The 22,450-nt window shown below is 41.0% G+C and overlaps 1 protein-coding gene across 2 annotated transcripts in view; it reads right to left on the bottom strand.

Moving 5' to 3' along the window:
* fbxo11.S (F-box protein 11 S homeolog) overlaps positions 1-17,372 on the bottom strand; it is a 60,473-nt gene extending 43,101 nt beyond the window's left edge. The window contains exon 1 of one of the 2 annotated variants that reach the window (XM_018265044.2): positions 16,472-17,372. In XM_018265044.2, coding sequence (XP_018120533.1) covers positions 16,472-16,562 — 91 coding nt within the window. In that variant the 5' untranslated portion in view covers positions 16,563-17,372. The remainder of the gene's footprint in view (positions 1-16,471) is intronic. The other variant, XM_018265043.2, reaches the window with a different exon arrangement.
* Between the last annotated feature and the right edge of the window lie 5,078 nt (positions 17,373-22,450).

Raw genomic sequence — 22,450 nt, forward strand, 5'->3', positions numbered from 1 at the left:
CAAAGAGACCCGTGAGAAGCCCCCACACATGGGCAGATAAGCTGCTGAATGGGTCTAAAGGACATATATCGGTAGCATTAGTCTGCTCGTGTATGGCCACCTTTAAAGGCGGCCATAGATTTAAGAGATCCGCTTGTTTGGCGACATCGACAAACGAGCAGATCTCTCCCCGAGGTGCCCTCATTGAAGTGGGCGATATCGGCTGATCCCTTTGTGGGCCCTAGGGCCCAACGATCAGATCATAATTGATCCGGTACTTGCGGATTGCGGGACCGCATACACGCATAGATGCGGCCGTGATGCGGGAAGGGATTTTTTAACATGCCCGATCGAGATCTGGCTGATTTTTGGACAGATATCATTCAGGGGAAGCCCGTAGGATGGCCCCGCACACGGGCCAATAAACTGCTGACTCGGTCTGTCGGCAGCTTTTATTGGTCCGTGTATGGGAGGGAGCCTTAAGTCCGAACTGGCAGATTAAATCTACTAATGTATGGCCATCTTTAAAGTTTCATCTTTCAGATCTGCTGGATCGTCAAACTCCCAGTGCAGAATTTGAGCCCATTTAGAAGTGATCCAAAATCACTGCTGGACACTCTCCCTGAAGAAACTGCTGATAGCACCCCTTTCACTTGGAAACTGTGTCACATCAGCAATCCAGCCCTGATCTGATACACTGAGTCAAATACATAGGGTGCTATTAATGATCAAGTCAATGTCATATCACGGACATGATCTGATCTTTCATCCCAGGACAACTGTCTGCGACCAGAGACACCTCTTTGCTGGGGGGGGGGGGGGGTGCCACTTCTTCCATTCACAGCCCAGCAGATCAACAGCAAATGCCAACAGCCTGTGCAGGGGGGGGGGGGTTGAGTAATGCTGCAGTACTGTCAGCACAAAATAGGCTTGCAAAGCTTTCAGAACCGGCTGAAAAAAAGGAAACCTCTATCAAGGTCTAACATCAATTTAAACTAGTAAATTGCTAATATATATATCTTTTTAGGTTATGACCTTCACTGGTATATGAACGATGGAATGATCATGGAACTAGCGGAGGCTACACAACTGCAGACAGATCGTAGCCAAATTGCACACACTTCCGTCATTCGCTGATCACAAGACATGATTTAAGTCTGTGCTAATGGAATTTCAGGACACTTGGAATTGTAAAAAGAAAAAAAAATGTTTACCCTCTTTTACATCATTTTTTTCAGAAATATTGTTGCGGTAAAAAATATTGCAGAGATATTGTTTTTGTAATGACATTATCTATATAATAGGGCTGCATCAAATCCAGGATTTGGTTCGTTATTCTGCCGAACCCTCGTGTGCCTGGAAGAACCAAAAAAAATGAAGTCAAAAAGTTACTTTTTCTCTCCCCTCTCCTTATTTGCATATGCAAACTAGGGTTCAGTTTGGTATTCAGCAAAAGATTTGGGGGTTCAGCCAAATACAAAATAGTGGATTCAGTGCATCCCTACTATATATCACAGATAAAGAGGCAAAGAGTTTTATACAGCAGAACCCCTATTTTTTTTTTTTTATATAGTTTTTGAATTATTTGGCTTCTTCTGACTCTTTCCGGCTTTTTAACGAGGGGTCACTTACCATGTTTAATAAAAACAAATTATATTTAAGGCTACAAATTTACTGTTATGGCTACTACTTTCTATTCAGGCCTCTCTCATTCATATTCCAGTCTCTTATTCAAATCAATGTATGGTTGATAGGCTACTTTGGACCCTAGCAAACAGATTACTTAAAATGCAAACTGGAAAGCTGCTGAATAAAAAGCTAAATGCAAAAACCAAAAATAATAAATGAAAACCAACAGCAAATTGGTTCAGAATATCACTCTCTGTATCATACGAACAGTCAAAAGGTGAACAACCCATTTAAACATAAATAAACCCAATAAGATTGTTATACCACCAACATGGATCTAAGCAGCTTCTTACTATCAAATACAAGGTAAATGTACGGACGTTATCCAGAATGCTCAGGTAATGGATCTTTTCGTAATTTGGATCTTCATTCCTTAAATCTACCAGAAAATCATATAAACATTAAATAAACACAATAGGTTGGCTTTGCTTCCAATAAGGATTAATTATATGTTTGTTGGAATCAAGTACAAGCTACTGTTTTATTATTACAGAGAAAAAGGAAATCCTTTTTAAAAATCTGGATTATTTTGGATAAAATGGAGTCTATGGGAGACGGCCTTTACGTAACTCGGATCTTTCTAGATAACTGGTTTCCACAAAATGGACCCGTCCCTGTACTGCTTCATTATTAGAGAAAATGTAAATCATTTTTAAAAATTTGATTTACTTAAAATGGACTCATCTTTCTCTCCTGGCCTCTTCTATTGACATTTTAGTCTCCTTTTCAAATCAATGCATGATTGCTAGGGTAATTTGGACCCTAGAAACCAGAATGCTGAAATTCCAAACTGGAGAGCCTGCTGAATAAAAAAACTCCTGATTGAAAAACGGCAAATAACAAAAACAGAAAACCAATTGCAAATTGTCTAACAATATCTCTGTCTACATCATATTTAAAGGGGTAGTTCACCTTCAAACAACTAGTTGTTTTCAGATAGATCACCAGAAATAACTTTTTCCAATGGCTTTCTATTAGTCACCGTTTTTGTAATATTGAAATGTAAAGTGTCAGGTTTCACCTTCTGAAACAACTTTGAGAGGGGGGGGGTCGCTGACCCTGTAAACTGTTCTAAATTGATACATTTAGTTGATACATTTCTTATCTTTGTCCCTGCTGAGCAGAATCTCTGGGTTTCATTACAGACAGCTGTTAGAATTGATACAATAGTTGCTAATACTCCAGAGATGCTGCTGAGAAATGGATCAACTCAATCTTGTGAAATTTTAACAGTTTAGAGTCTGCGCCTGAATTACTCAAACACCAGAGACACAAATATTCAACTTTAAACTTAGATTTAGGAAAAACAGTAACAAATAAATAATGGAAAGTGATTGAAAAAAGTCTTTATTTCCGGGTAACAATCTAAAAACAACTGAAAAAAAGTGTATGGAAGGTGAACAACCCCTTTAAAGTCTATTTAAAGGTGAAGAACCCCTTTCAAATCGGGATGTTAAAGTGAGGTTTCACTGTATGTACCTGCTCTGAAAGGTACAGATCCATGACAATATAAGCAGCTATCAGCAGGTAAGCATAGTAGCTGATGTCAGTAGATAAGTGCACATTTCATTTGTATAATATACTATAAATTATTAAAGTGAACGGAGGAAACTGGAGAGGTCTGGGCTCCACTCATCAAAGCAAAGAGTTGGCGAGAAGAAAGGCCTGTGCAAAAGGGAAAGTGCTGTGCTTATTCCAACACTGGAAGGAAATTAAAGGGACAGCACCGGCAAAAATAATGTTTGTATCTGTGCTGGAAAATAATAAGGAAAGCTTAGAAAAGCACATTCAGGGTCAGACTCGGCCTGCGGCACATCTGGGAAAAACTCCGGTGGGCCACAGCCCTAAAGGGGCAGTGCATGCTGTCACGCAGCGAAAGTAAGGGAGGACGGCCCGTGTTGACTGGCAGGAGGGCCCCCAATGCATCAGTCCGACCCTGAGTGCATTTGAATTCAAATAAAGGCTAGGCAGCACGGCCACATTGGATCACTTTGCGGACAGGAGAAAATATGCCAAGCGCATCATCCGCCTTCTGAAATACGTGTGTTGACTGCCGCAGTGGCTGCTGCATCTGTCCCTGAGAAAACAGCGGTGTTCCAAATGCCACATAGGCCTTTACTGGATTCATCAGCAGTTATTGTGACAAGGCAGATTAGTAAAGAAAAAATATTTATTTAAAATAAAAGTTTGTTTTTTAAAAGTGGGAAAACAGGAAACAATAGGCCTGTAGTATACTTTTAAAAGTCAATATCAAGACTTGGGGCATATTTATCAAGAACAAATGTGAAATTCGTGAGTTTTCCTACCTCCAATAAATTCAAATTTCGAATGTTTGTGTATTTATGGAAAAATCTGAATGCCAAAACTCGATTGCAAAACAGGAGGGAAAAAAATGTAATGAACAAAATTCATATCCCGCAAATACTTTAATCGATCAAACTTATGTCCTGAAAACTCAAATTGATCGAGTTTTTGGATAAAAACCCTCAAATCAACCACAAAAACTTTAGCTTTGCCTAGGACAATGTCCACTGACTTCCATGTGCCCTTGCCAGCTTTTAGATGCCAAAATTTTACTTTCTAGTTTAAGATTTTTGCTCATTAACTCAGAAATTCAAATCAAATAAGTTTTTTGATAAATCTGCCCCTTAAATAACATTTTGTTTAATAAAAGAAATTTTAAGGCACTTTCAAATACACATACTTCATTTTTATTCAATAATTTTTATTGAGGACATGTTAATGCAATTGCAAATGAAAGCTGTGCTGCCTTACGCATTTCTCTAATTATCTTAAAGTGGACCCGTCACCCAGACACAAAAATCTGTATAATAAAAGTCCTTTTCAAATTAAATATGAAATCCAATTTCAGTGTTTTATTAAAGCATTCATAGCTGTTGGAAGCTCATGTAAAAATCTCAGCTGTCAATCAAATATTTTCTGCCCCTCCTCTATGCCTTAGGCATAAAGGCGGGGCAGACAATTACTTTCACTTTCCATTCAGCACTTCCTAGATGTCACTGCTCTCCACTCATTCCCCCGTTCTCTTCACCGTTTAATTGTGTAACCAGGGCATGGGGATGGACATCAGGTCCCCCATTCTGGTGCACAAACAAGGTTCTGGGATGATGCAAGGCTTGTCTTAATAACAGTGTCCACAAAATGGCTTCTGCCTTCTTGCTATAATTATGAATTCCAAGTCTGACAGAAACAAGATTCAAATAATTTATATTTAATTATTTAATTACAGTTAATTTTGCTTGACTAATGTGATAATAGGATTTTGAATAATTTTTTTGGGTGACGGGTCCCCTTTAAGGGTGGTGGCACACGCTGCTACTGGGGGAGATTAGTCGCCCAGCAACAATTCGCCTCTTCTTTGGGCAACTTATCTCCCCAAATGTCTTCCCGCCGTTAGCATGTAAATCGCCGGCGGGATGGCACTCCGCATGCTTCACTTTCCGAAGTTGCCTCACAAGAAATTTCGAGCAACTTCGGAAAGTGAGGCGATTTACATTCTAGCCAGTGGGAAGGCAATTAGGGGAGATTAGTCGCCCAAAGAAGAGGAGATTTGTCGCTGGGCCTCGCCCCCAGTAGCCTCGTGTGCCACCACCAAGTGTTGCAAAAACCAGCTCTCCTCAAAAAAAGACAGGTCTGCTTGGTATTAAGTCACAGCCACCAGGGCAACGTATACAAAGGGACAGCCAGAAATTGCTTCTGGTACCATTACATTTATATAACTTGAAAGGAGATGTTCACCTTTAAATGAACGGTTAGTATGATGTAGATAGACTGTGATATTCTGAGATAATTTGCAATTGGTTTTAATTTTTTATTATTTGTGGATTTTGAATTATTTCGTTTTTTATTCAGAAGCTTGCAGTTTCAGCAATCTAGTTACTAGGGTAGAAATTACCTAGCAACCATGCATTGCTTTGAATAAGAGACTGGAATATGAATAGGAGAAGGACTAGGGTAATTTGGACCCTAGCAACCAGATTGATGAAACTGGAGAGCTGAGAACTAAATAACTCAAAAAACTAATTATAAATGAAAAACTGCAAATTGTCTCAGAATATCACTTTTTACATTAAAAAAAAAAAGGTTATGGGACCTAGAATGCACGGCACCTGGGGTTTTCCGGATAGTGGATCTTTATGTAATTTGGATCTTCATACCTTAAGTCTACTAGAAAATCATGTAAACATTAAATAAACCCAATAGGCTGGTTTTGCTTCCAATAAGGATTATATCTTAGTTGGGATCCAGTACAAGCTACTGTTTTATTATTACAGAGAAAAAGGATATGTTTAAACATTTGGATTATGTGATTATAATGGAGTCTATGGGAGACGTCCTTTGTGTAATTTGGAGCTTTCTGGATAATGGGTTTCCGGATAACAGATCCCATACCTCTACATGGTAAATTTAGTTGTGGTCAGGGCTCCTTCACTAAACTTTTATTTTACATATAGATCTTTAGTGCCGCGTTCGCTATTCCTACTGAACAATTATTTTATAAACCTAGACAGGTTTGTTCCTATTCTGTAGATACACGTGTAGATAGAAGTAATAATAGGTAGGACTTTACATGTTTCCATTTGCAATGCTATAACCAAACCTCACTCTTCGTTTTGATGTTGTAATTAAAAGTATGAACAGATCAAGGCAGATACGGGCAGTAGAAGACGTTCAGCAAGGGCATCATGACCTTACACACTACTACTATACACTACTGCGCATGCACTGGCTGCCCTTGTTCACTTGCATTCATTTTATTGGACGTCAGTAAGATTAATAGTACTCAAATAAATTATATAGGGACCACGCATGCGCAGTGCCTCCCTGTTCATTTGTAGCCGCTGCCGATTTTGGCATTCACAGTAGTCCAGGTCAGAGGGTCCCTTATTCCAGATGGTGAAACCTTATACATATTTAAAATTTAGAAATGCACCGAATCCAGGATGCGGTTCGGGATTCGGCCGAACCGAATCCGAACCCTAATGTGCATATGCAAATGAGGGGCGGGGAGGGAAGTCTATGACTGTCACAAAACAAGGAAGTAAAAAATGCTCTCCGCTTCCCACCCCTAATTTGCATATGCAGATTTGGTTCGGAAATTTGGGGTTCGGCCAAATCCAAAATAGTGGATTCGGTGCATCCCTATTAAAATTGCCCATATTCTATTCATTCCTATGGGATTTTTAGAAGTGTTTTTATGACAGAGTTTACCATTTAATAAATATGTTTGTAAAAATCAATAGGAAATAAATAGAAAGTGGGTACGGGGGTTTTTTTTGTGCTAAACAAAAGTGCTTCCATGGTGTTGCTGACCATTCGATCAGCCTTGTGGGTCAGATTTATGGCAACTGTCCATGCACCTTAAATAACACTCATTGGTGAGGTTGGCACACAAGCAGATTGCCCGATTTACCCTCCGGGCCAAATTAGGCTGATCGTTGGGCCTCTAGACCAACCAATTGGATTATAAAGGGGCACCTATGCTGACCCGTCGATAGAGGATTACATTAGCGAAGAGATGTGGTACTCACGCAAAGTTATTTTGAAAACTGTGCAAAAGATACCTGCCTGTATTTTAAGCCACATATCAGGTAGATACCATACATGGGTAGCTAAGGTGTCAACTCTGTTAGGGTCAAACCTCCACCTTAAATGTGCCGACGTATGGCAAGGTTTAGTTTAGTTGAGCCTATGATTAGGTGTTTATCACGAATTTTATCTGCCTGGTGGAAGATTGCCTTCATTGAGTGCCTGCTCCAAAAAGTTTTCGGCTTGTCTGCTCCCCGTGCTGAGGGCTCAGGGCGGTGCACCTGGGCCTCTTCCCTAATGTGATGAGTTATCAATTACTACTTGCAGACCATAAAACTACAGATCTATCAAGGTTTAGTTTACAGCCAATTATCTGCTAACAAAAGCTGCTTTCAGGTAGTGTAGTCCTATGCTGAGCCAAGTGTATCACAGTTTAGGTAGTTTTTATTTTTCCCCAAAGAGGAATGCCTTGCTTTATCTCTTCCCAACTCTTCCCACAATTTTCCATCATCACAGCAAAAGGGATCCAACGGCTTGTGCCAACTTCCATACCCAAACCAATGGTGGGTAGGGGAGACTCGTGTAAGAGGACAGGGAATTCCAGTTAACTGAATCTGAATGTGGAGAGATTACTTTCACTACTTTCAAAGTAAAAAAAAAAAAAAAAATTCAAGCCCAAAATAATTTGCTCAATAAAAGAAAACATAATTGTAAGCAACTTTCCAATATACATTAAAAATGGTCATTGCTTTAAAGTTATTAGTAAAAACCATTACTATTGAAAGCAGGGTTTGCTTAACTCCTGATTTTTATTTTTTTAAACAATGTTGAAAGTCTTAGTTCCCCAGCAGCAAAGACAGGTCTGTTAATCAGCTGCCTTGTCTTAAATTATATCAACAGTCTGAACCAGCAGTGCAGAAAATTGAAAGGGACAGAGGCTGCTTTTAGTAGCAATACATATACACACAACTTAACAACCAGACACAATGTGTAATGGAAGTATATAGCAAAGTTGCTTAGGATTAGAATCGTGTTTATTAGGCAAAATTAATTTTTTTGCAATGACATTCCCTTTAAATATCTTGAAGTATATCAACTATTTAATGGTATACAGTTGCATCAAAAAAAAAAAAAAAAAAAAAAAAGCAGACAGTCCTAAAAATAATGTAATTCAAAATTCTGCAGTGTGTGGCACTTCCATGTTAGGTGGTTATACACAGGGCGATAGAAGATGTGAGTACATAGTTTCTGGGCCTATGGATGTGGTCAATCTGACAGCCCACATGACCAATATGTGGGCAAAAAACTGCCAGATATCTTTTGGGTAGATTATAAAGCCATTTCCCTTAGGAGAGGACAGCACAGTCTTAATGATACAGGTATGGGATCTGTTAACTGGAAACCGGTTATCCAGAAAGCTCAAAAAAAAAAAAGGCTGCCCTCCATAAACTCCATTGGATTAACCAGATATCACCCTGCCTTTGGTGGGCGTATTGTGTTAAGACCCACTCACTTGGCAACCTAGCCAAATGAGCGGATCTTATTGTGTATGGTGGCCACCTCAAGTCTTTTAAAGCTCTCTAAAACTGAAATCGACGAATTCATGTACAGAGTTCATACTTTTTTGTATCTTTCTCAAATTTAAATATACAAATACAGAGAGTTTGGTAACCAACCAAATTGTTATTGAAGGATTTCATGTTCAGATGAATTTGGGTGGATTGGATGATCTCTAGATTCTGCACAGTGGTCCTATTCGAACACTCAGGGTTTGTAGTCCTACATATTATTTTGCACCCCACCACCGCCTTTAATAAAGCTTATTTATTGTGCGCCATCTGGTCTGCAGGTGCTTATTTAGATATGCACGAGTGTGTTGGGGGAGCAACAGACAAAATAATTTGCATGGAAATCATAAAGGAAAATGTATTCCATACAGGGCTGCTGTACTTGACAGTTAGTAGAAAAGCTATATGCCTGATCACATGTTAAAAATTACAGTGAAACCTAATATATTCCCTGATTTTACACTTTTTTTGGGTCCAACCAATATATTATTTCTGCATGTATTTTACCCCATTTTTTCTGGGCCACAGAAAAACATAAAATGGGGTTTCTATGGTAAACAGTACAAGATTACCACGCTTGCACACCCTGGCTCTCCACAATAGATGACCCGGTGCACTGTGATGGAGGCCTCGGCAACCTCAACGATACGAATACAGGAAGAATTCACTGGCACTCGAGGGTTCTTTCTAGCAGGTACAAGCCCTTGCTATATTTTATTTGCAGAAGTGCAACGTTTCGGGGTAAACCCCTTTATCAAGCATATGGTAAATACATCTCTGGTGCTCTAAGGACAATTGAATGGTTTAACCTCAAAGATGTTCAATCTTTGGATAATGGTATCACAAATGTCATGCACAATGCTATTTTCTCTTCTTTGAATACTTCCCACTTTCAAACTCCGTCAATGATTCCTAGGTAACTAGGCACAATCCAGTATGTGATGATGTAAACCCCAATGCAAATTACAAGCATATTAATAGGTCAATAAATAGTTCTGCTAGAAGAAGGCCAAAGACAGTGCAGCTTTATGTAGGTCACCTGGATGAAAGGGGACTTCTAACATCATTACAAACCCCATGTTTAAATCTGAACTATTTGAATTTAAACTTGTGTTATGCTTGAAATAAAAAAAGAAAATAGTTCCAATTACTTATCCAAAGCTTTAAAGGGATTATGATACGGGAAAATGGTGCTGCTCCAGCAGACTTCTGCACTGAAATCCGTGAAAGGATTTTTTTACATTTAATTTTGAAATCTGACAATCTAGACAGATTGTCAATTTCCCAGGTACCCCCAGTCATGCGACTTGCGCTCTGATAAACGTCAGTCACTCTTTACTGCTGCACTGCAAGCTGGAGTGAGATCTCCTCCTCCCTTCCTCCCCAGCAGCCTAAAGCTGGCCATAGATGTAAAGATTTTTAAAAAAACTGAGACCACGATTATCTCGAAACGATTGTACGAATTGTCCATCAACTAAAAAGACAATTGGCCAGGAAAACAAAGGGGAGCTGCCTGCTTGGCCCTGCAAACATAGATAGATTGCACTGGGTCAGATAAAGACTTTTTAACCTGGCCGATCAATTTTCTGACAGATGTCAGCCGAAAAATCGTAAGATGTACGATCGTTTAAATCCCACTAACTTCACCATAATTTCGACTGACTCGTCGGACTTCGCTAAAATCGGTCGTTCGGCAAGAGAAATCTTTGCGTCTATGGGGAGCTTAACAATAGAAAAATGGGAAGGTAACGAGATAACTAAATCCATGTACCACTGCGACCCCTCCAGTTACATCGAGTAAGAGAAACAATAGCCTGTCAGAAAGCAGTTTCATCAGGAAGTACTGACTCTTACGGAAAGCACAGGATCACAATAAAATTTTAATATAATAAAATATACTGCTCGGTTGAGGAATTAAAATTTATATGGTAGAGTGAATAATTTGCAGTGTAAACAATGTAATTTAGAAAAAAACTACACCATAAAAATCATGACAGTACACCTTTAAAGTCACATGACAAAGCTCAGATTCCGTTTGGTATAGCAGTCAAATACATATCTCATATCTGGTGGAGGGATCAAGAAAGATCCAAAACCAAATCCTGGACTTGGGATGCTTCTCTAGAGAAAGGTTACCATATCATCTTCTAGAACTAGCAGGAAGAACTTACAATCTAGGTTCCTCATTACAGTCACACAACACAGTAGAGGCAACTGTATCAGGAGTCGATTAACCTGAATGTTTTTAATAGTGTTGGAGGAAACTGGAGTACCAACAAGCAACCGATGGAGAAGAACCGAGGGAAGAACATACAAACTGCCATCAACGCAGTCTTGCTAAACGCATTTATAAGACGTGTCTCTGAATTTTTAGCAGAGCCAGTAACCTTACCTAAGACTACATTAGCTCATAAAATACACTAGTATTAGCTGTATACCAGTACTGTAGTAAGTAGATAATAGGGCAGATTGTGTGTCCATTTCACAAATTATAATGGCATTATAAAGAAACCTAGGCAAGTCTACAAGCTGCTGGGGGCAGAAAAAAATCCTTTTAGGGTTGCATCTGGCCCACAGGCCTCCAGTTGTACAATCCTGTTTCAGACAAAGTAAATAAAACATTTACTAATAACAGAAGTCTGGTTATGGTATCCTGTTGGCATGCATGCTTAAGCTTACAGGTAGAAGGTTCTTTTATCAAGTCACATCTAAAGGGGTCTCACGAAAACTGGCTGCATATAAACGGTTGTTGATATTGCTCACCCACCCAGGCATGTACACTTGCAGCTCCCATCTCTAGTGATTACTTCAGTTAGCACTGCCACAATAGGACCGTTAATAAGCAAATTTACCCTCTGGCCCTGGCAGAACGTCATACAATTAAAGCACAACAATAAGCCTGCGTATAAAAATTCTTCTTTCCTGGATCTAAATATGAGAAAATGCATACATATACAGAAATGTGGAAAAAAAATAAACATTATCAGGACTTTCTGCAATATAGGCGAGAAGCTATTGTTTTACCATCAGGCTGCTAGCACCAATTCTATACATGAGAAATGAATAATATGCACAAATATACCTATGGAGTCCACCATATCAACTACAGAGCTCATTTTCCTGCTGACAAGTGAACGTCTGTAGCATTACTTACTATAAAGAGATCCATGAGGTATTAAAGAATATTTTAAAGTTATTTGTTAAAGGGACCCTGTCATGAAAAAAAAAAAAAAAAAGTTTTTTTTTTTTTTTAAAGCATCAGTTAATAGTGTTGCTCCAGCAGAATTCTGCACCAAGATATTTTTCTCAAAAAAAAGCAAACAATTTTTTTTACATTTAATTTTGAAATCTGACATGGGGCTAGACATGTCAGTTTCCCAGGTGCCTCCAGTCATGTGACTTGTTCTCTGATAAACTTCAGTCAGTCTTTACTGCAAGTTGGAGTGATATCACCCCCACCCAACCCTAACAAAAGAACAATGGGAAGGTAACCAGATAGCAGCTCCCTAACACAACGCTCCCTGATAGATATAAATACAGCACTCAATAGTAAAATCCAGGCCCCACATTCAGTTACATTGAGTAAGAGAAAAAACAGCCTGTCAGAAAGCAGTTCCAGCACATGACCAGGCAAAATGACCCGAGATGCACCTACACACCAATATTACAAAATAAAAAATACACTTGCTAGTTCAGGAATGAAATTGTATATTGTAGAATGAATTATTTACAGTGTAAACAGTGTTATTTAGAAATAAAATGTAAAGTACCTGCAATTGAAAGCAATATTTGTGACTTTCTACATTTGCTAGTTCCTTTTCTGGAAACAATGTAGCACAAAGTCTGCCTTGATTGCCTCTTCATAGGTTTCCATAAGAAACACATTGCAACCTAGGACCCTCAAAACGGATGCAACTTCCTTTCCCAAAACCACCCTGCTTCCATGCACTCACTAGTCTTTCTAAAACTGGCCCTACATGTGCAGATTTTATTTGTTGTGTGGCGAATGTTCAGATATTGAGCGTACATTTTCATGCAATGATTTGAAAAGAACTTTCAGGTTGAAATTGTAGGAAGTCCTAAAAATAACAAATATGACAATGTTTTGGCCACTAATAATGGCAATTGTAAGAAAGTCACGTCCAAGAAATACATTGTAAGTCACCCATGGATATCATTACAACATGCACAGATATCATCAATACAGTAAATACGTTTTCTGACCTGTCTGATCGCAGTGGTACAGACATTTTTAGGGACAATAATTTGGAGTCCACATACAATTATATCTGTGCGTCTATGGCCAGCTTTAGGCAGAGTTGCATGGAGGAGTTGGCAACACAGTCAACCCCTTAAAGGGCAAGGAAAGAGTTCTGATGCCTAACATACTATATTGAAGGCCTCATTTACCAATATCTCATCCTTTATATTTCTGAAATAGTCCTTGGGTCTCACAGTCTGCTTCGGAGCATTACTATGATCCCCCTTTGTTGGGGACGCCATATTAGACAGGATAATGTGTTAAAGGAAAACTAAACCCTAAAAATAAATGTGGCTAAAAATCCCTTATTTTATATACTGAACTAATAATTGCACCAGCCAAAAGTTTCAGCTTGTCAATAGCAGCAACCATCCAGGACTTCAAACCTGTCATAGGTGGTCACCATCTTGGAAAGTGTCTGTGACAGTGGGCTCTGAGCAGCTGTTGAGAAGCTAAGCTTAGGGCTCGTCACAAATTATCAAGCAGAAAATGAGGTTGGCCTGTAATATAAGCCGATGCTACAAGGCTGATTATTAAATTCTGATGCTAATTGCATGGGTTTCTGTGCTGCCAAGTAGTAATTATCTGTATTAATTACTAATCAAGTATATTGTGACATTTCTATTCTAAGTGTACTGTATATTGTGAGTGGGTCCCTAAGCTCAGTAAGTGACAGCAGCACAGAGCATGTGCAGTGAATCAGCAGAAAGATGGGGAGCTACTGGGGCATCTTTGGAGACACAGATCTTCCATGCTAAAGGGCTGTGGTTGCCTTGGGCTGGTATAGAAGTGCAAAACATAATGTATAACATTTCTAGCGAATTCTTTAGTTAAGCTTTAGTTCTACTTTAAACATGGCGCTGCTTTACTAAATGCACATGTACCAAGCTAATGAGTGATTGCTCCTTGCCGTTCTGTGAAAACATGCTCACAATCCCTTTACAATACGTATGTGCTGCCTTCTAGACTAAACAACTGCGCATGTATCCTAGTCATGATCTTGGTGCAGGAGCGTTGCACCATGGGTATTTTGCTGCGGGAACTTAGCTGTTTTTTAAATTTACCGCTGGAGATCGCACAAACGGCTTAATAAAGGGACTACTTAAATGTAAGGACTACACCACTGGAGGTATGCCTCTTAAAGGAAATTAAGTCTGTGTTGCCCTTTCCTTGCCCTTTAACTTCTGCTTGCTCTGATTGCAAAAGATAGACAGATGTGCTGGAAGCCCACAAAGTCCTGGCTTGTAGCCTGTTGCTGGTTACAGATAGGCACCATGGGGTGGATGTAAACAGGCTGCATTTGATGGGAGGAACAACTCCCCCTTAGAGACTGGTACAGAGGGAGCAGAGCCGATTGCATGCACCCTTCTTTATCTGACACAGGGGTACTAAGGATCAAGATGGAGGGAGTGCACTCCAATTAAGTACCACAGGATAGTGTGTCTTTAATGACCTGTACCACCAGCCAGGGGTAAAATTTAGGGGAGGGGTGTCCAAAAGGTGCATTGGGATCTACCAGTAGACCTTTAGTTGATGATCAATAGATCTCAAGACTGTCAACAAACAGCTCAACAAAACGACCCTTCTGCTTTCACTCTTTTCATTCAGATATTCTGATTACATAAAGAAAAGTTGTTTTCTTGTGTAGTATAAATTCCCTGCAAAATCAGTATAATAATTAAGTAATATTTTCCATGGAACAGAATGCCAACAATGCTATTACAGATGTAGATCATAATGGGACAACATCACTAAAAGTAGACCTCGATTAGAAAAAGCTCCTGATTTAGGGATTCATTTGGTTTTATGGGTGAAACCTTGCAGAGCTATTAGTGGCAGTTACTTGGCTACAAAATAGACAATAGTGAGAATTGGCTTCGCTGAGACACTGTGTGTGTTTAGTAGAGGCAATTCTCAGTATTGTCTTTGGAATTTTGTAGCGACAACACGTAGCTGTTTGTCCTCACCCTAAAGGAGAATGAAAACTCCAATTGATAAGGGTGCCAACTGCCTTCCCCCTGCTATAATAAAAAAAGCCAGCGCAATGGCATTCGCAACGCTTCGATTTCTTAAGTTGAAACTTCAGGCGACTTCTGAAATCAAAGCGCCACAACTACATTGGCGCTAGCATTTTGACATTATAGCAGGCGGCAAGCACGGCGAAGGCAGTTCAGGGAGATTGTCGTCCATCAGAAGAAGTGATCAGTCGCCAGGCAACTAAATCTCCCCGAATCTGTCTGTGCGCCCCTGCCCTAAAGGAGAATGAAAACTCCAATTGATAAGGGCGCCAAATGTTAAGGGTACCCCCCCCCCAAAGGATTGTAATTACTTAAGTTGGCCATAGACACATACAAATAGAAGTTTTGTATGATTTTCAGACCGGGTGTGGATAGTTCTGACATTTTTTGTACCATCGCTTCCAGTCGTTTAGTCGATGGGACAGGTTAGAAATTTCAGTCGACTAACGCTAATATCTCTGCATGATTGACCTTATCAATGGGCGACTGTCACTTCTATTTGTCAGACATAACTTTCCTATGATTGCCGTCACTGCCAGAACATTGTCTGATTTGTTCTTTTATTACTTTATTTCGTCTGAACGGTTAGTGGCAGGTCGGAAGATTGCGTTGCCCGATCGTATGTCGGATACGAGGCTAAAATCTGCTTGGCCCGTAGGGTTGCCATCTGGTTGATATTTTACCGGCCTGGAAGGTATATTACCGGCCTGGCCGTTAAAAATTATGGTTGATCCCAATGTTATTAATAGGGGGAAAAGATAAATATTTAGGAAGGCCGGTATTTTTTTGCAGAACCCTATCTATGGCTGGTTTTACCAGATACCCCCAGGCTGGTGCCCCCCAGCTGAAAACTGCACCCTCTTCCTCCCTTTGTATTTCTCCAGCAGCAGCTGAATGCACAATGGGGGCATAAAAACTGACATTTATGTTAAAGTCTGCCTTTTAACTTGCACAAAGAAAGAAGGGAAGGAGCGGGTGTCTGTAGGGCCCCAGGAGGGGTCAGTTGTGCTGAGGAGGAGCCCGGGGTATCAGGGGAGTCATTCGAATCCTGTGGGGGGAGGGGGGACTATGAATCGCAGCGTTCGTTCGCCTTTAAGAGCAGCGAATAAATACAAAAGCGCAGTAGAAAGGAGCTACGGGCAGTTTAAATATGAGCCTTTGATTGTCAGGGCCGAATATGGGGGGGACACGGTAAAGGCTCGCTAGTTGCTGAATGCGCTGCGGTTACTGGGCCGCACTCTCCGCTCCCCTCACAGACAAAGCGAGGCCCGAACCCTGGGACGAGCCGCGCACTTTCCTGGCAGCGCCCCCCAGAGGCGAAGGTGTGTAGCCTGACAGTCAGGGGATGTCGCTATAAAAGAATGTCCGGGACCCCCCACACTCCTCCTCCTCCCCCCACAGCTTACCCCGTTCCCCGGCGTTGTTTCTCTCCGGCTGCACCGGGCGCGGCCTCGACACTCGCCTGGGTCTCCTGTTCGCTGCTCTGACCGAGTTCATTTGCTGACTGTCGGGTAAAGGCCGCACACCGGGCTCCTGCTGGCTGGGCTCGCCCTGTCCGTCCGCCTGAGTCGGTGCCAAGCGGGTGCGGGGAGAATCAATGCGCGACTCGATTACAATTCCGCCCCCTCCCTGCGCTGCTTTGTCCTTAGTTCCTTAAGCTCCGTCTTCTTCCAGCCGGTAGTGCGTCGCTCTTCTCCTCACAGCAACCCCGATGAGATCCCCTCCCGTAAGCCCCGTCTGTCCGCGGCAGGAGGAGCCATTGACACCGCCAGAGACACAGTCACACAGCGGGGGGAGGAGGAACGATGCAATGGGGGATGACGCGTAGTCGCTGCCTTTCCTTTACTTCTACCAATGGCAAAGCGCGACACAACGTTTACATTCTCCGTCCACCAATAAGAGCCAGCGACGCTGCAAGAGCCCGCGGCCGGGGCCAATCACAAGCGGCGTCTCTTTCTCGTTGCCTGTGCTTTTGCTGAGGGAAGATGGCGGCTGGGGTGGAGTTGTGTTGAGGGAGTCTTCGCTCACTGCGGCTTTTTTTTTTTTTTTCAGTCGTGGTGGACTACAACTCCCAGCATCTGCCGACTATTCTCCGGGGGGAGCAGCGTCTTATAATTCCCCAGGGAACAGAAGGTTGAGAGAGAGAGAGAAAGCGCCGTGAGGGCAGTACGTGGGCGTTGCTGTAGCTGACTGTCTGTGACGGACTTTATAATGGGTTACTGCGGGGATAGAGTCTGTGCTAGTGCCCTGTGCTACTTTATCGCTTTTGTCTGCTTCTCTGGGGCCTGTGGGACATTCCTAATTGATCCTGTGGGGTTTGTTGCAGGTGCAGAGAACAGGCTGAAGCCCAGGCCTTGTTGTGGCCCTGAAAACGAAAAACAATGACATTTTAGTGAGGGAGCAGAACTCCTAAACCATTACCATATTCAGCAGGGGATACTGGGCAGACTTAAAGGGGTTGTTCACCTTTGCAGTAACTGTGAGCAATCTGTAGAGAGAGATATTCCGAGACCATTTGCAATTGGTTTCTATTATTTATTATTGCTGGCTTTTGAGTTATTTCGCTTTTTATTCAGCAGCTCTCCCATTTGCAGTTTCAGCCATCTGGTTGCTAGGGTCCAAATTAGCCCAGCAACCATGCACTGATTTGAAAAAGAGACAGGAATGTGAATAGGAGAGGCCTGGATAGAAAGATAAGCAAGAGCAAAAGTAGTCCTAGCAATAGAGTTGTAATCTTATAGAGCATTTGTTTTTGTGTTTTTTTAGAAGGGGGTCAGTGACCCCCATTTGAAAGCTGGAAAGAGTCAGTAGAAGAAGAAGGCAAATAATTAAAAAAAACTATAAAATCTAAACAATGACAACCAATTGAAAAGTGCTAAGAGTTAACTTAAAAGTGAACCACCCCTATAACACCGGTGTACCACCCCCTTGTGCCAACATCTCCGTCACTGACTCGCCCGCTGCTGTTCCCCCGATCGCCGGCACTTTACCCCATTTCAGATGCCACCCCCTGAACATTGGTCCGAGCCTTTATTGCCTGCTCACAATTCCGGGCCTGAGCGGGCACTTCAGAGAGGCATGTGGCACTGTGTTGGAAAGCCTGAGCCACAAAGCTGCTTGTGAGAGTGGGGATCCTGGAGTAGACCCTGGCTCTATCCTTGCACTATTGGCCCTTAATCTTATAAAAAATAAAGGGGTTCTGCTAGAAGTGAGTTTGTGTTGGCATCTTTGGGTATGGGTAATAGGTTACTTTCATTTAAAAGTGTCCTCTTGGTAACGTAGTACAGGTAGAGGATCCGTTTACCAGAATCCTATGAATTATTGAAGGGCCATAGACTCCATTTTATCCAAATAATCCAAATTTTAAAAAGTGATATCCTTTTTCGCTGTAATAATAAAACAATAGCTTGTACTTCATCCTAACTAAGATACAGTAGAACGTTTTTCAGGGGACCAGAAAAAAATGGTGAATCCAGGAAGATGTAAAATCAGGAACTGTATTATGCATAATATATAGGTGGGACCACACAACACCAATGTAAAATGAGGAAAACTTAAAATCAGGGGATGTAAAATTGAGGTTCTACTGTATAATTAATACTTATTGGAAACAGAACCAGCCTATTGGGTTTATTTAATGTTTACATGATTTTCAAGTAAATTTAAGGTATGAAGATCCAAATAATGGAAAGATCCGTTAAACGGAAAACTCCAGGTCCTGAGCATTCTGAATAACAGGTCCCATACCTGTACCTTACTTTAGTTCACCGTTGTTTTTTTAATTGCAGGTGCCATTAGCAAACTATATGGCCCAGTCATTGCTTTGGCCCCAAAAGCTATCACATTTAAGCGAGGGGTCAGAACACCCAACCTAGTGCCATATTTGGGAGGGGGTGCAAATGTAACGGGCCCTACTGAGAAGCCTTTGGCACTGTGTTAAGTAGCCCATGTGACCCAAAAAAGGCTGCTGCAAAGCATCTTGTGAGAGTAGGGATTGTGTTGTAACTATAGACCTGGGTTCCCCACCTTTTTTTTTACCCGTGAGCCACATTCAAATGTAAAAGAATTGGGGAACAACACAAGCATTAGAAAATGCCTCTGGGGATGCCAAATAGGGGCTGTGATTGGCTATTTGGTAACCCTTATGTGGACTGTCAGACTACAGAAGGCTCTGTTTGGCAGTACACCTGGTTTTTATGCAACCAAAACTTGCCTCCAAGCCAGGAATTCAAAAATAAGTGCCTGCTTTGTGGCCACTTGGAGCAACATCCACTAGGTTGGTGAGTAACATGTTGCTTGCACGCTACAGGTTGGGGATCCTTGCTATAGACCTAAGTCTATCCTTGCGCTGTTATGGGGTGGCGCTACAAGAAATGGGTTAGAGTTGACATTGCTGGGTATGGTACATAGGATGCCATCTGTATGAAGTGTCATCAGAGAGTTACTGGTGAAGTTGGAGGGAGAATTAGTTGTAGCAGTAGTAATATAAATATTAGTGTAGGGAGATGTAGTTGAGATACTATTCATTCTGTAGCATTATTTAAACCTGCAAGTGTGCACTAAAAATCAACACACACTGGGGAAACGGACATCGTGTTTTAATATTTGTATTATCTAGAAGTGCACCAGTCTGTTGAAAGTAAATTCTGGGGGATTGTGCATAATTTAGAACAGTACATTTGCATACACCTGAGAGATAATAGCAAGTTTAATGATAACAGGACACTCCCTGAAGAACACTAAGGTGCTTACAATAGTTCCAAACAGTCAGTTCTGTAAAGGAACAGAAATACCAATAAATAAAACTGTTTTAAAGGACTGACAATATTATGTACTGTTGCCCTGCACTGGTAAAACCGGTGTGTTCAGGAAAACAACTGTACTTTATATAAATAAGCTGCTGTGTAGCCATGGGGGCAGCCATTCAAGCACAGGATACACAGTAGATAACAGATAAGTACTAATATAGTTTATATAAACAAGCTGCTGTGTAGCCTTGGGGCCAGCCATTCAAGCACAGGATATACAGTAGATAACAGATAAGTAGTACTATAGTTTATATAAACAAGCTGATGTGTAGCCATTGGGGCAGCCATTCAAACACAGGATACAAGTAGATAACAGATAAGTACTACTATAGTTTATATAAACAAGCTGCTGTGTAGCCATTGGGGCAGACATTCAAACACAGGATACACAGTAGATAACAGATAAGTACTACAGGTATGGGACCTGTTATCCAGAATGCTCGGGACCTGGGGGTTTCCGGATAAGGCATATTTCCGTAATTTGGATCTTCGTACCTCAAGTCTACTAGAAAATCATGTAAACATCAAATAAACCCAATAGGCTGGTTTTGCTTCCAATAAGGATTAATTATATCTTAGTTGGGATCAAGTACAAGCTACTGTTTTATTATTACAGAGAAAAAGGAAATAATTAAAAAAAAAATTGGATTATCTGATTATAATGGAGTCTATGGGAGACAGCCTTTCTGTAATTCTGAGCTTTCTGGAGAACGTGTTTCCGGATATCGGATCCTATACCTGTACTATAGTTTATATAAACAGGCTGCTATGTAGCGATGGGGGCAGCTATTCAAGCACAGGATACACAGTAGATAACAGATAAGTTCTGAAGAATCCCTTTGTATACTGTAGAGCTTATCTGTTATCTACTGTGTATCCTGCGCTTGAATGGCTGCCCCCCATGGCTACACAGCAGCTTGTTTATATAAACTATAGTAGTACTTATCTGTTATCTACTGTGTATCCTGTGCTTGAATGGCTGCCCCCATGGCTACACAGCAGCTTGTTTATATAAACTATGGTAGAGCTTCTAAAGAAAACACCAGTTTTTTGGTGTTACTGTTTTACTTTAAAATCTCTTGGTCTGCATTCATAGAAATTGGTTGGTGGTTGATTGATTGAGAATGTTATATTTGGAAGTTCAGTATGTGACCAACATGGCGAAAGTTTCTCTTTCTGCTCAATTTCAAACAGCAGTGTATGCTTCAGAACTGCAGGAGTAATCCAAAGTAACTTTCAGTAGCTGCTGCTTTATAAATTGCCCATAGGGGTGGCTCATGCTGGGAGCACTTGTTGGCAATATTCAAATCCTTGTGGTCATGCTTTGGAGGCAATGGTCACATCTCTGCAGAGGTAACTGCTAAGAGTCAAACCTATTGCTTTTGCGAGGGTTACTGTGCCAGGGGAAATGTATTGTTGTTTAAGGTCATGATCATCACATAGCCCATGGTGAATAATAGATGGGTTATGATTATAATTAGAGATGAAATGTATTGGTAACCTTAATAATAGATCCATCTTTGTGTCTGGTGTGTGTGTGATAGGTTCACCTTTAAGTTAACTTTTAATATGTTATATAGTAATTTGTTAATTGGTTTCCATTATTTATAATCAAATGCTCTGTAAGCCTACACGTTTATTGTTATTGCTACTTTTTATTACTCACTTCTCTATTCAGGCCGCTCCTATTCATATCCCAGTCTCTTATTCCTATCAGTGCATGGATGCTAGGGTAAATTGGCCCCCCAACCAGAATGCTGAAATTGCAAACTGGAGAACTGCTGAATAAAAATCTAAATAACTCAAAAACCACAAATAATAATGAAATGAAAGCCAATTGCAAATTGTCTCATAATATCACTCTCTACATCATAGTAAAAGTTAACCCCCTTTAAAGTAGGGTTTTGAGAATTCAACCTTCATATAATCCACCTAATGTTTGTATAACTTTATTTATAAAGCGCAGTTAAGGAGCCACAGTACTGTACAATGCATAAATGTACAATATATACGTACGATCGGACAATCAACGTACGATCGGACTTTCCCATCTCCCGACCCTCCACTAACCATTCAGATCAAAGTCTTTACCATTCCGATCAAATAAGAACAGATCAGCCAATGTTCTGCCCCTGACAGCAATCGTACGATACTTATGTCTGACAACACTAGTGACAGTCTCCCACTGAAAATCGTACGATCGGCAATACACGCAGCGATATTATCGGCAGGCGACAGAAATTTTCTAACCTGTCCGATCGACCAAACGACCGATCTCCGACGGACTCCACGATTCGTACGATCGGATCTTTGCGTCTATGGCCAGCTTCAGAGCTTACAGTCTAAGACTAATCATAGATGTGTTCTAACACAGTAAAAGGCATACTGCAGTTACCTGTCAGATCCGCCAAGCTCAGGACTGCACGCCCAATTTATGGGTATTGTTTGCAGGGGCGATTCTGATGCTGTCCCCTCCACGCTTAAAAATCAGCATCAAAGGGGGCAGCATCGCTAGTGCATTGAGCGCAATAGTGATTTCTGCACTAGCGGAGCAGAATCTCTTTATCAAATTCTGGA

This window comes from Xenopus laevis, chromosome 5S, assembly GCF_017654675.1.
Source record: "Xenopus laevis strain J_2021 chromosome 5S, Xenopus_laevis_v10.1, whole genome shotgun sequence".
NCBI classification, from domain to species: domain Eukaryota; kingdom Metazoa; phylum Chordata; class Amphibia; order Anura; family Pipidae; genus Xenopus; species Xenopus laevis.